The 13,811-nt window shown below is 30.4% G+C and overlaps 1 protein-coding gene across 1 annotated transcript; it reads right to left on the bottom strand.

The window, feature by feature from the left end:
* Positions 1–1,538: 1,538 nt before the first annotated feature.
* Positions 1,539–9,198, bottom strand: LOC142329517 (calcium-binding mitochondrial carrier protein SCaMC-2-A-like). Its single transcript, XM_075374190.1, has 4 exons — positions 9,061–9,198; positions 5,363–5,530; positions 3,149–3,293; positions 1,539–1,711 (listed from the first exon to the last, which is right to left on the bottom strand). The coding sequence occupies exons 1-4, from the start codon at positions 9,196–9,198 to the stop codon at positions 1,539–1,541; spliced, it is 624 nt and encodes a 207-aa protein (XP_075230305.1).
* Positions 9,199–13,811: the final 4,613 nt, after the last annotated feature.

Here is a 13,811-nt window from a genome sequence, read left to right as displayed (position 1 = left end):
GCTATTAATGATGATGCCCAAACAAATAATCTACAAATATATTTTAGCGCTACACAGTTTCATTTATATGATACAATTGTTTATTAGAATATTCAAATTAATTTCCAAAAAGAGTCGTTTCTTTATAAAATGTAATCGACTATAAGACGCATCGATTACATTATTTTCATCCAAATAAACATTTTTCGACAAAATGTAATTATAATATTGTTTTATTTATATTAACGATATTAAAATTTACAGTTTGTTTTATAATATATAATACATTTATAAAAAGTATCAAAGTAAAAGTTTATGTTTTATGTGTTTTAAGCTTAAAAAAATTGGTTTAAAATTTTTTAGGGTTTCTGAAATTGTTTCTGTGGATAACAAAATAATGATTATTACTAAAATTTTGTTAAATTGATTTTTAAATGTATTTACCAGATTATTCTTAATAAAAGTATGTTGTCAAAAAGAATAAATAAATAAATAAACTAATGATGATTACTAATGACGAGTTTTTGTTTATCGATGAAAGTATTGTATAATAACAAAAAGGTTTTACAAGAATGTCTTTGGTGCTACACCTTGGTTAGGTGTATTTATTTTGCGTATTAATCTTGCCGGTTCTTATTTCGTAGTAAATATTATACGTTGTAAATGTAATATATTGTTCGGTTACGTTTAAAGAATATATTTTCGTAAGTTATAATGATCACGTATTAACATGTTTCAGATTTAATTTAATTTGTACGTTACATTGTTTAAGGATAAGTGTAATTTACTGTATGTATATGTCGACTGTATAAATGTAAATTTTGACTGAACAATATTAGAACTGTAACACAAACTAATGAATCTATGAATGACGGTCGAGAGACTCCAGAATCTAGTGGAGGTGGCTTACATAGTGTTGAGAAGCCGAGGGAATAGTCAGGAGCTGTGTGAACGGTACCGGAATCGCATCGGAATATGCTACCCGGCAAAAATCATATGATTATTTTTATAATATCAAAATGAAAATAATAACTTTTGAATTGTAACATTAATATGCTAAGTGTAAATCAATGTATTGGAAATGTGTAGTCTGTGAATAAATAATATAATATTCAATAGTACTTGGATTATGGCATATTACAGGAAAATAAACAAAGTTTAAATGTGAATATTTATTAAATATAATTTAACAATGAAATTATTTAATTTCTATTTCTATTATGCGTTATTGACATACGAGTTTTTTATCTTCCTAATGTAGTGTCTTAAAAAATTTGAATCTAGTGAAATTGAATCTAGTGAAATTTGGTCTAGTGAAATTTTGGGACACTATAATAAATTTAATCAAACAACTTTAGAAAATAAGCCGTATCGTATAGCGTACGTATGTAGTTAGAATCTTTTAATTGTGCATAATGGTTTAACCGTTAACGGTTAGTTACGGAGCCATCATTATGAACAAGTAAGTTGTCCAAACAATCGTTCCGGATCTACTGGAAGTTGTGGAAGTTGTCTTATGTTGATCGTGCCCTTATGTCGTCAATCGCGTTTTTACAAAGTCATAGTGTTTTTACATCTAATGTTTTAAGACTGGCCTCATATATTGCATATCCTACACTGACGGCCGGAATTACTTTAATTATGTTTGGAGTTAATCCACGATAAAACCCGGATATGCCTTGTGTTAAAACGATATCCTTGACTATGTTCATCATTTCTGGCTTTCTGCTGCCTGACACAAACAAAAACAAAAAAAAAATTATATTAACAATAAAAAAACTTAAGAAATTACTAATTTTTGTACAAAATTACTTTCTTTCTTTCTTTTCTTTTCTTTTTTTTCCTGTTTAGCTTCCGGTAACTACCGTTTAGATAATTTCAGAGGATGAATGAGGATGATATGTATGAGTGTAAATGAAGTGTAGTCTTGTACATTCTCAGTTCGACCGTTCCTGAGATGTGTGGTTAATTGAAACCCAACCGCCAGAGAACACCGGTATCCACGATTTAGTATTCAAATCCGTGTAAAAATATCTGAATTTACTAGGACTTGAACGCTGTAACTCTCGACTCTCGACTTTGGGAAGACGCGTTAACCGCTAGACCAACCCGGTGGGTTTGTACAAAATTACTAAAAGTATAAAAAAGCATTTCATGAACTACTTAATTCAAGTACTCACTTTATATGTAATTTAGTTATTTACTTTCTGCCCTCACTTCAGAAACAATTTTTAACAAAATATGTTGTATTTTTTTTACAATTTGATACATATAGCCGATAAAAATTGATCATATTATTATGGTTAATACATAACCAAAACTAAATAGTCAAATAAATTAAAAAGGAAATTTTAATAACCGTTTCAGTTTCTGAGATTTAACTGCTGTAAGAATTTTTTTATGATTTGGTTAATCTAACTGAAAACAAAATTATATTCTGCATAAATTTGATACTCAAGAATTGAAGGTATTTTTATCCCGGATTTAAGTGATTAGTATATAAAATAAAATTACTAAAAACGGTTTTAAAATTATCGATGATCTTCAACAGAATAGAAATGAAATTTTACCAGAAAAGCTCAAAGGTTGTGCAAGAAAACACGAGATAAATGGGAATTTGGTGTACGAAAAATGTCAAACTTTTTCATTTTTGTTTTCCTGGGTGCACAACAAAACATCGTTATCAGTGCCCGGACACGATATTTACATAGGATTTCCACCCAGATCGTTCTGGTTGAAAGGCTTAAACGATACCGTTCTGTAGAGGTCTTATCTTCTGTAAATTATATGCCTGGAGAATTAAAAATTTAACAAAGTACCATTCCTATCTTAGTTGTAAATGATCTGTGAATCCACAATACTTTTGTTGTTAGTTTAAACTTTTATAACTGATATTTTGTTCAGTTAGTCTTAAAACTAATTCATTTTGCGATTATTTTTAATAATAAATTAGATGTATAATAAAGTTTCGGCATAATATGTCCGGCAAAAATTTGTGGAAATAACAATTACAAATAGATATAAAACACTAAAACACTTATAACTCATTTATTTCACAAAGGTATTAAATTCGGGTGGGTTTATGGATCATTGCCTACACAGCTTGTCGGCAAGTTATTTCTTCAAATTATTACTTTATTTTTTTTACTTATATACCTGTTTTATTTACCTTTTGTCGCTTGAATCTGAGTTCGTAGCAACGCTAATGGGTAGCAGCAAACTACACCACAAGTGGTAGCAATTGCTCCACATGCAAGAAGTTGCAAAGTTGAGTATCGATCGGAAAAATTTTCAGTTGAATAACCTTTTAAGGTCTATAAACAAAAGAAATAAAAATAATTAATAACTTAATAAATAATAAACTCAAATAATGTAGTCAGAAATAATGTAGTCGACTAACCTAAGATTGATCTATACGAATGGACTGATCTAAGGTGTATCGACTGATGAAGTCAGTTATCAGCAATCACCGACAAATAAATGCCAACCGTACTAAATTGACCGATGTTAACAAAAGCGATTTATGATAAACAGTTTATTAAATATAGATTCAGCCGATGGCATGTTTTATTTACTTCATTCCGATTAATTTTCAAGAATGCTTATACTTGAGATATTTCAGATGTATCATCTGGTTGTAATCGCTTTCATAAACAAGAGGTTATGATACACGCACGCAATAAGAGCAATCTCTTCTTGCCTTTTAGAAATTAAATCAGGCGTGATTACCGTATTTCTTGAAATTAAATTTTTTAAAATTGAACGGTGTAAAGGGCTGAAAAGATCGGGTATCTAGCAGACTTAAGGAAAATGTGTGATCCATTGTCTTGTAATGTACACAAGGAAGAGAATATACTGAAGTCGCAGTAATTATTTGAAGGTCATACTGGAACATTACAAAAATGCCATTAAGCCTTGTATTAATTTGTTGTGTGTATAGAAAATTACCTGGAAAATCAACTGTATTTTAGAGAGAGCATAAATTAGTTGTAAATCAAGAAAAATTAAAAGTTTTCCTTTCAAATTTCAATCCGTGATTAAAAATACAAAACTAAAATTCATACAGTCAAACATATTCTCAATCTTGGCCATAGGTGATAATATACGAGGGTTATTTTTTTTTCAAGGTCCGATCGGTCACGAAATTAAAACCACAGTGGAAATAAAAAAAAATTTATTTTAACAAGTACTTACATAGTTAGGCTATTTCTCTAAATAGTCGCGACTCCGATTTATACATTTGTCATAGCGTGGTACCGACTTTCCAATACCCTCGTCATAGAAGGGAGCCGCCTGTGTTTTCAGCCATGTTTCTACGCTGGTCTGCCGCTCGACGCCTGTGCCAATATGTTGTCCTCCAGTCAGCGTTTCATGTGAGCAAGGAGGTGAAAATTGGATGGAGCCAAGTCCGGGCTGTATGGTTGGTGAATAAGAATAAGCGGAGAGGAATGTTGTCATCAGGCATTGTCTTTCTCCATGTCAATGCTCGGCCGCTCACTGCAGCTTTAACAAAGAAGCTCCAGCAGCGTTTTCGTCGGGAACGTTTCATCACCTACCATACAGCCCGGTCTTGGCTCCATCCGATTTTCACCTCTTTGCTCACATGAAACGCCGGCTAGGAGGACAACATTTTGGCACAAACTACGAGTTGCAGACCGGCGTAGAAAACATGGCTGAAAACACACGCGGCTCTCTTCTATGACGAGGGTATTGAAAAGTTGGTACCACGCTACGACAAATGTCTAAATCGGATTGGCGACTATGTAGAGAAATAGCCTAACTATGTAAGTACTTGTTGCAAATAAAAAACTTTTTATTTTCACTGTTTTTCACTGTTTCGTGACCGACCGGACCTTGAAAAAAAATAACCCTCGTATTCTGCACTAGGTTAAACATACTCATACCGTGGAATTTTGCATAACACATACTATGAAGGAAAACTTAAAATATATTGCGGCACAAGAGGTTGTGATGAATAGATGATATAAGGAAATTCATCTGATGTGCCCTAATATCAGCTAATCTTTGGCAACTGCCCAGTGTGATTACTTCCATGGCGATATATTCATTGTACAAGGAATGTGGAACCTATTGATTACAACAACCTTTTTAATCAGAATATATGTAAAATTAATAACTGTTTTGATGTACTCTAAGCAACCGTTGATAAATCTGCATCCCAGTTAACGATTGAAATAAAACTTACTCTAATCTAAACCGGTTACATGATACTATCTTTGAAAATTAATATCTCTTAAGTGAAAAAAAACTGTCATCAGTCAGTGTTGTAAGTGAGAACTACTAGTCGTTTAAGTAAATTTAAATAAACCTATATGAATTTTTTAAATATGTATAAACTTTCCATATAACTGAAAAAAATTACCTCATAAACTGTGAGATTTATTCCTGCGTATGGTATAATACCAATCACACTTAGGACGTATCCTTGAAAAAATCCTTTTATACCTCTATTCAAGTAGACCGATTTTGCAGCATGAATAATTCCTCTGTACTCATTGGTTTTACCCAAAGCTAAACGAATTTTGACCAGCTAAAAACAACAATTAAAAATTAAAAACAAATTCAATTAGTATCTGATACATTACATTAAATATTTAAAATTATTTGTAATAATGTACTAATTAAGGATAAATGAAAAACTTTTTATTAAATATTTATTAGGTTTGGGTAATTAAAAAAAAAAAATAAACACCTATATAAAGAAGGAACTTAGATGAGTATTAATATCATTTTAAACAATTTCATCAACAAATAGAGTTGCTCTTCAAATTATTTTACAGTTGGTAATTTAAATTACATAACTATATATATCGCATTGGTCCGATTTTAAACTGTCTAAGAAATTATTCTCTACTACATACCCAAAAAAAGATCTTTTGTCTGTATTATAAGACAAAAAAGATGAAAAATTATTTAAAAAAATTAAATCTTTAATTTTTAAATGGCTTCTACTGCCAGTAAATTAATAATTTTGTTTAATTCATAGTTTGGATAACATCAATTTTCTGCAACATTTGTACATGTTACATAAACATTATAGTACATAATGCAATTTAATTCCATTTAATGTAAATGTAAACAGTACATTAAGCAAATTGTAGTATGAATCTCAATTTCTATATAAAGTTGGTAGCCGTTATCACAAGTTATTTGTTAAACGGTTAGGGATCAGTAAAAGGATGTTGTAAAAATTTTTAATGTAATTATCAATTCCTTCTCGCTGTATAGCCTCTTCTCATTTTAAGTATTTTGAATCGTTTATTACATTAAAAAAAATCTCTGGCCATCTACAAAAATGGCTTACAACTGCTCAAAAATATCGCGCTGATGAAATATCTTTGTCTAAGAAACTGCATTAACGGTAATATTTTTACATATGTCAAAATGCTCACAGTATTTTTAAATATATAATGTATGGAGGAGAGTCCTTTTATTAATAATTTCAAATAAGACCAGTCATAAGTCCTCAACAAAGATAACCGTTAACAACAGCTTAAAATTCAGAGCTTTCTTAAATGCTGCAGGATCGAGTTCAGTTAATGACACTGTCTCACAATTATCTGGATCACAATCGATGACAAAAAAAAAAAAGCGTTTAATTGTCACATCTTTTCTATTAATGAGTTATTTTTTCCATATAAAACCAGCATGTTATGGATAACAGAAACATTTAAATCGGTAAAAATTCCGGTCAATTTAAAAACTAGACAAAACACAGGGGTATATAGATCCAAAAGAAGTAGACTTAAAATCAACTGCTTTAGTATAAGAAAAAAAATTATGTTTTTGTGTTCTTTTATCAAACAAAGAAATAAAAACATAACTACAACACCATATACGGCCATTTATCGTCAACCGTTTTTGGCTTCCTTTGAAACTGAACAATATTTAGCAAATTTCTTAATCTGGATACTGAGGAGTATTAGTAATTGTATAAAAATGTTTTTGGAATAGAATATTGATAATCTTTTCTTCTCAGATTGTAATTCTAGCTAGAATTGCAAATTTTGTCTAATTTTGGTATCCTGGCACCTTTTAACAAAACTGCTGGTTCAAAAACATAAAAATGGCTGTCCACAATTAACGTCTGTAAGACTCCAAAACCAGAATAACCCATTGCCTTAACAGTTTTTATTTTGAAATTTAACTATTAAAGAATTATTTTGGGGAGAATTACGAGTACTTAAGAAAAATGACATTAAGAAATAATAGCTATAGAATTCCTACATTTTTGTTATATCAGTAATGTGTATAATAGTGTACTAAGTAAATATGTTGGTGATTTTATTATAAACAGCTATACTTAAATTAAACAATGTTTGCTAGTATAAAACAAATTCGTTTTTTAAAATTTCCATAAAATAAAATTAGTTTAATAAAAGAGAATCTTAAACTATTTTTAATCTTGTGAATAACGTCTGTAAATAGCACATCTACATTTCAGACAGCATTAGTTTTCTGGACTTTTGACTTCATAAGCAAAAATTTTAAATGAAAGAAAAAGTATTTTTTTCCTATATATTTTTTTTTTTTTTTGAGGTTTTTAGGGGCATCGACTACTTTGGTCATTAGCTCCAACCCACTTCAAAAAAAAAATAATGAAAAGTTCAATGATTCACAGTCTCATGAATCAAAAAATGTTCAAAAAATTACATTTTCCTAAAACTTCGAATCCAAAAAATTACTTCCTAGGCTTTCCTTTCGGCCATCCTTTCTTGCACCGTTTTTCCATTCTGTGAACGGCCTCAACTTCCGGTGACAGACAACAAAATTTTCTTCACTTCAGGATAATTGACCTTCTGAAGCGTTTTAACTTCCTGAATGGCTGTTTCTAATTTATATGTAGGGCAGTCCTTGAACGACAGTTGTGATGCCCTTTACAATTAACGCAGATTGGGTCTTTACATGGGTCACCCTCATGTGTTTTCTCTCCACATATACATATTTCTTGGGCTTCACATCTAGCTGTTGTGTGTCCGAATCGTTGACACTTAAAATATCTCATCGGATGCGGAATGAATGCCCGTACATCAAGCCGATGGATGCCAACTCGTACCTTTTCAGGAAGGTTCGACCTATTAAATGTTAAAACATGCGAGGCCGAGGGAACAACTTCACCATTTCTTCGCATGGTTAGTCTGCGACACTGAGTCACTCCCTGACTTGACATTTCTTGTACAATTTCTTCTTCTGTACAATTAAGAAGATCGCGACAAACAACAACTCCTCTGGATGAGTTAAGTGTGCTATGCGGTTGGACAGAAACCGCAAATTCACCGATCTTCTTCAACGCCTGAACTTTCTAGCTTTGCATGTCGTTGATGGTTTCGACATGCGATCCATTAAGAGTTTTACGAATTTCCTTAACATGACCACCAGCACAATTTGTTATTTCTCTTGCGATTAAAAATGGGCTAACTTTTTGAAAGTTTCCATTCTCCTTTGTAATAATTAAAAATCTTGGTTTGGGAGCAATGTTTCTTCCAAACAACGACTTTCTCAATTCCTTACTGATTTTGTCAGCATCTCTCTTGATTTTATCTGACTCCTTGCTCATTTTTCTCTTCGCTTGTGGCGAATCGGAGGTTTCTAAACTAGGGTGTTTACGTGCACCCTCTGACACGTTAGATTGTTTTTAAAGTATGTTCATTTTGTTTATCCCTTCTGTAGCAAGGCTAGCCGCCGGGGTACACCCCCACTCCAGGGCTACTTACCTTGGAAGTCCGATCCGGTACTCCGGTGGAACCGGCATATGTCCTGGCAGAGAGCGGATGCGCAATCTCTGCACTGACTCCAGGCTCCTACTCACCGAAGCTTTCAGAGCTCCCATGCACCGACATACATGGGCACCATTGCTACATGCTTGCCATCGCAGGGGGCATGTGGACAACGGAAAGGTCTTCGTTACACCTGCAATAACATTGACCCTGGCTGCCACATCGCCAGCTCTAAAAGTGGTATTAGTCCATTTCCAAAATCGTTTATTATTCCATTTCCTGCATCATTATAATTATCATTTCTATTTTTAATTATATTCAGTTATTTTATAAGTTAACTTACCTCTAACGGATAGGTTACGGTTTGACCAACCGTTCCCGCAAACGATCCTGCTATGAATCTTTCGCCCACACTAATTTCGGTGGAAGATTCAGCATCTTTCTTTCTGATCAAAAAGAATTTGGCTTGTTCGTATGCCATAAATCTCACTGCAGAATCCGATTCTGCAGTGAGATTTATGTAGATTTATGCAGTGAGCTATTTTTAGCACATTTATCCCATTACTACGCCAAAGACTTCTAATACCGCCTTCTTGTATCATATATCTTGTGACACCTAACATGCTGTTAGTTTTCTCCGTATTTCCAAACGCCTGAAAACAAGGAAAACTTCTACTTCTTAATCGTACTAAATTACAGATCATGCACATGTAACTGTAAAATAATATACACACTCACACATACAAAAAAAAAGAAAACTCAGTCGGCAATAATTTTTTTAAAACCCAGACAAATATTTTAAACACTAGTACAAAGAGTAAATTCATAAAATATAAGGATAACAAAATAAGTTACTATTTAAAATGTGTAATTTATGAAGAAATGAAAATATTAATAAAACATGACTGAACCTGCAACTACAACTAAAATGATTTTGATCATAATCTATAACCTGATTAATGTAATTCTATTTATCTTCTTCAGTAGTTCGTAATCTGTTACGTATTTACCATCCATTTCCTAATTCTATAAACAATCATCTTACTCATCCTTTCATTTGCACAGTTCAAGTTAATAAATCCAGTTGTAATAAAGTATTAGAGTTAATTTATTAAAATAAAGTAATTTAAATTACGAAATCATGTTACACAGAAACAAATATTTATTTTTTTGAGATTTTAATTTGAAATATGCTGTGGCTACTTTACTTATCCGTGTAAATTAGGTGTTGTGTTTTTATTTACATTTGAAATCAGTTTAAAATTTTTCTCAATTTTCAAACATAAGTTTCATACAGAAATAATTTATTTTACTATACTTTTTCGGATTCTACTTGTAAAACTAAACAAAAAATATCGTTAGAAAATTGCCAATTTCTCCTTCGTTCTCCTCCTGTCCGCCAATTTTGTTATTTTTATATAAAAATGTTTATCTCAAGTTCAGATAGACGAATCACATTAATATTTGGTAAGCGTCTTTGTAAAAAATTTTTTAAATTACCAAAAATCAGGACTTAAATACTTTAGCAAATTACAAAACGGCGACCATGTTTATGTTTCAATCCGATCTCCATAATTATTAGTTTTATCAAAATTTATGTTTTTCTGAAATATTAAGACTTTAATTTAGAAAAAAATGACATTTTATGTTTTAAAATCGGTTAATAAATAGCCGAGTTATGGCAGAAAATTGATGTATCATTGTGTGTTTCTATGTTCTCCACTATTTGTTCAATACGATTAAATAATAATTGTTTTTATTTACTGTTCGTAGTATGTATAAAATTCAGTAATAAGGTATTTAAGTCCTGATGTTTTGCTAATTTTAAAACTTTATCATCATGAAAGTTACCAAATATGTTATTCATCTATCCGAACTTGATATAAATTTTTATATAAAAATAACAAAAAGACAGACGAGGGGCATTTTTCCTAAGGATATTTTATGTTTAATTGTACAAGTAGAATTCGAAATAGTATAGCCAGCCCAACATTTTTGAAACACTCTGTATATATTACTTTGAATAAATCCGTTCCAGATCGATCAGTTTTTACGGTTATAATTAGTACAGTATGTTTATGAAACTATTTCACAGGTTTTTCTTTCTTAGATTTCACGTCCAGGGATATTATTCTCACTTGTTTATTACAGACTATTTTTTTTTAAGACCTACTTCTGAACTTTACAGTTATCTATTTATTTAATTATTTTAGAAATTAATAAGTAGAATAAATGCCTTAGTATGAATACTCGGAAAAAAATTTGTTGTTTTTTACAAGGAATTTATTTTTCTTGAAATTTTTTTTTTTCTTCTTGGAAGATTCATCTTTTGGTGGCACCTTTACTAAGAACTTTGGTGAGTTCTGGGACTTAAAAGGAATAAAAATTAATTTAATTTGATAACGTTTTAAACTATAAAATGTTATTAATAAACATTCTAAAAATAAAATTACTCGTGGCATATTTTTAACAGGTATATTTAAGAAAAGGCTAATTAAAATTGGTATTTAAAGGAGAATCAATTTATATTCGATAAATTATTTAAATTAATTTGGTAATTAAAATCAATTCGCGTACTTATATTTGAAAAACTAATGACTCTCAGTCATAGTAGAAGAGAATCATCATTTCCTATTTTTTTATGAAAAAAAATATCCTGAAAAAATCTCCAGTTCTTAAAACGCAACAGAAACTGAAGTCTTATTCACGATAGATATTATTGTGATAAATAAATATAATGCGATAAATAAATTAATAATGATTAAATAAATAATTAATTGATAAATAAATAAACTTACTTGGAGATGTATTTTGATTCTTTCGAGGGGTGCTGTGCAGGAATGGGAGATAGCACCTGCTACCCCTCCTGCTATCATAATTTTCCACCAAACAGTGGATTTATTTTCAATGTTTATGATAATAAATTCGTTCTCCATAATGTGAAGTATTATTATACATATGTTATTATTATAACATATGGAGAATTATTATAAATATTATTTATTAGTAATTTACAAATAAATTTATACAGTATTTGTAAAATTGTTGAAAGTATTTATAAAATTGTAATTTTAAAGCGATTTACTCAAAATCTGTTATTCATAAAATTTACTTAATAAAACCGAATTATATTAATTTTATACGCAAACGTTTTATCCGTTTCTATGGAAACAGTTATTTCAAAAAGTGAAGTACCATTGTTGAAATTAAAAACAGTTTTTAAGTGTAAAAAATTCTACTTTAAGACGACCTGAATAGGGGTTGTCATGTAAAACAACGTCGTTGTGAGAATCCTATTACATCTTTGTTTTGTACCTCTGAAATTTCTTCAGTCTTCACAATAAAATTTGAAATCGATCGGCAAAATTACCAATGTTGCAAAATACTTCATATTCAACAATTCCTGCTAGAATTAGCCCACTCAATCTGCACCTTTCTCTAAATTTCCGATCGATTTCGCATATGTAATATTTTCCGTATGACAAGATCATAAATGGATCTCCGCTGTGCTTTCTGGAACTGAATTCTTTAGGCGAGTTTTTTAAAGTTTTCTTGAGGTAAAAGTAATTTCTTGAGCTTCTGCATAAAAATACGAGTACATGGAATGTCACGATTACAAAATTAATATCTGATGATCGTATAAAAAAGGGCAACTAACATTTCTGCAGAACTTTCCTTAATATAATCAATAAATTATAAACTATTGTTGATCGTGAAATTAAACAAGAAAAAAATCAAAACTGATATCTACTTTGACCGGTTCTTCTTATTTGATTTTGATATTGCTTAGTTATTATATCAGTTACATACAGTAGCTGCCACGTGTCGGCGAGCTTGGATGATCACCGCACGTTATCGCTATACTATTGTACTCTGAAACACTGGTACACTATGATTAGCATCTCTTAGTAGCATAAATATGACGGAACTGTTATTTACGAAGCGATGTATTTTAACGTGTTTACATTATTAAAAAAGTGACATGATGTTTCAAATACTAAACAGTTATTTTTATTTTATTTTATCTTTGTTTCTCTTTTACTTTTTCCACGTATATAAAGTTCAGTTCTGTGGTTATCCCTCTTAGAACGGTTCTTTTGGCGCGTGTCGTGTATTTTGTTACGTACTCGATTAATGTACGATACGATATTTTGTATAAGTCTTTATCGTGGTTTACGGTTCAAACTTTTTAAAGTAGTGTTAGTTCACGTGCGAATAGTTGTGGCTGAATTTAAGTAAAAAACGTCCTAACTATGTAAACTTTAAATCCTTAATTATCTTTGCGACCGTTGGTTTATTTAAATGGATGTTACAAAAAAATTTAAGCCTTATGACAAAGAAAATTACGCATTATCTATTCAAATTCGTTCATAAACAACAAAGTTGTGGCAAAAATTCTTGAAGCGAGTCACTCTAGATTAAAAAACCAGTTTTGATTTCCAGCCAAGTAAAATTAAATAACTCGACTCGATCTCAACTTAAATAATTTTATTAACGTTATCGTATAATAAATTATAATAATTTAATAATATTGAAAATATTACAATAAAATAAAAAAATATAATATTAAATAGTATTAATACTAAAAATATTAAATATTACAGTCATACTGAGTGAAGAAATAATAACTATTCACTTTTGCTTTATTGAATGACCCGAATTGGAATAGAAGCCCAGTAAAATATAGGTGTTTTTCAGCCTTTTAAATTATAACACTACACTATATAATACTCGTACTGATTATAAGCATCATTACTCTTATTAAAATCCAGTTTGATCTTCGTCTCAGGTATTGCAGGTCTTTTGATACTTCGATCGCAACAAAGAGATGAGATATTTGAGGTGTTTAATAATAATCAAATATGAATCTCTATCCCTTTAAATCATGAAGCAATGCTTTGTGCAAGTATAATGTTAATATTTGGTAAGAGAATTGGCTATACTAAAACGCATAAATCTCTTAATATCAGTTCGAAGTATATCAGAAAAAATCTGGTTAATCTATTTCTATCAATAATCAAACTTAAAATAGTTTTTTTTTTAACTTTTTTTTTTAAGTGATAACTTTTCGTTACAAATTAATTAATTTAACTA

The sequence above is a fragment of the Lycorma delicatula genome, chromosome 8 (genome assembly GCF_047948215.1).
Source record: "Lycorma delicatula isolate Av1 chromosome 8, ASM4794821v1, whole genome shotgun sequence".
Classification (NCBI taxonomy): Eukaryota; Metazoa; Arthropoda; class Insecta; order Hemiptera; family Fulgoridae; genus Lycorma; species Lycorma delicatula.
The sequence above is the reverse complement of the archived record's forward strand: the minus strand, read 5'-3'. Positions and strand labels throughout refer to the sequence as shown.

Bases quoted from the DNA above. Each gene is read 5' to 3' on its own strand.
- LOC142329517 (XM_075374190.1), bottom strand. From the start codon at position 9,198: ATGGCATACGAACAAGCCAAATTCTTTTTGATCAGAAAGAAAGATGCT. The intron at 5,531-9,060 runs GTAAGTTAACTT...TGTTGTTTTTAG, and splicing joins CCGTAACCTATCCGTTAGAG to CTGGTCAAAATTCGTTTAGC. The intron at 1,712-3,148 runs GTAAATAAAACA...TGTTTGTGTCAG, and splicing joins TCAGATTCAAGCGACAAAAG to GCAGCAGAAAGCCAGAAATG.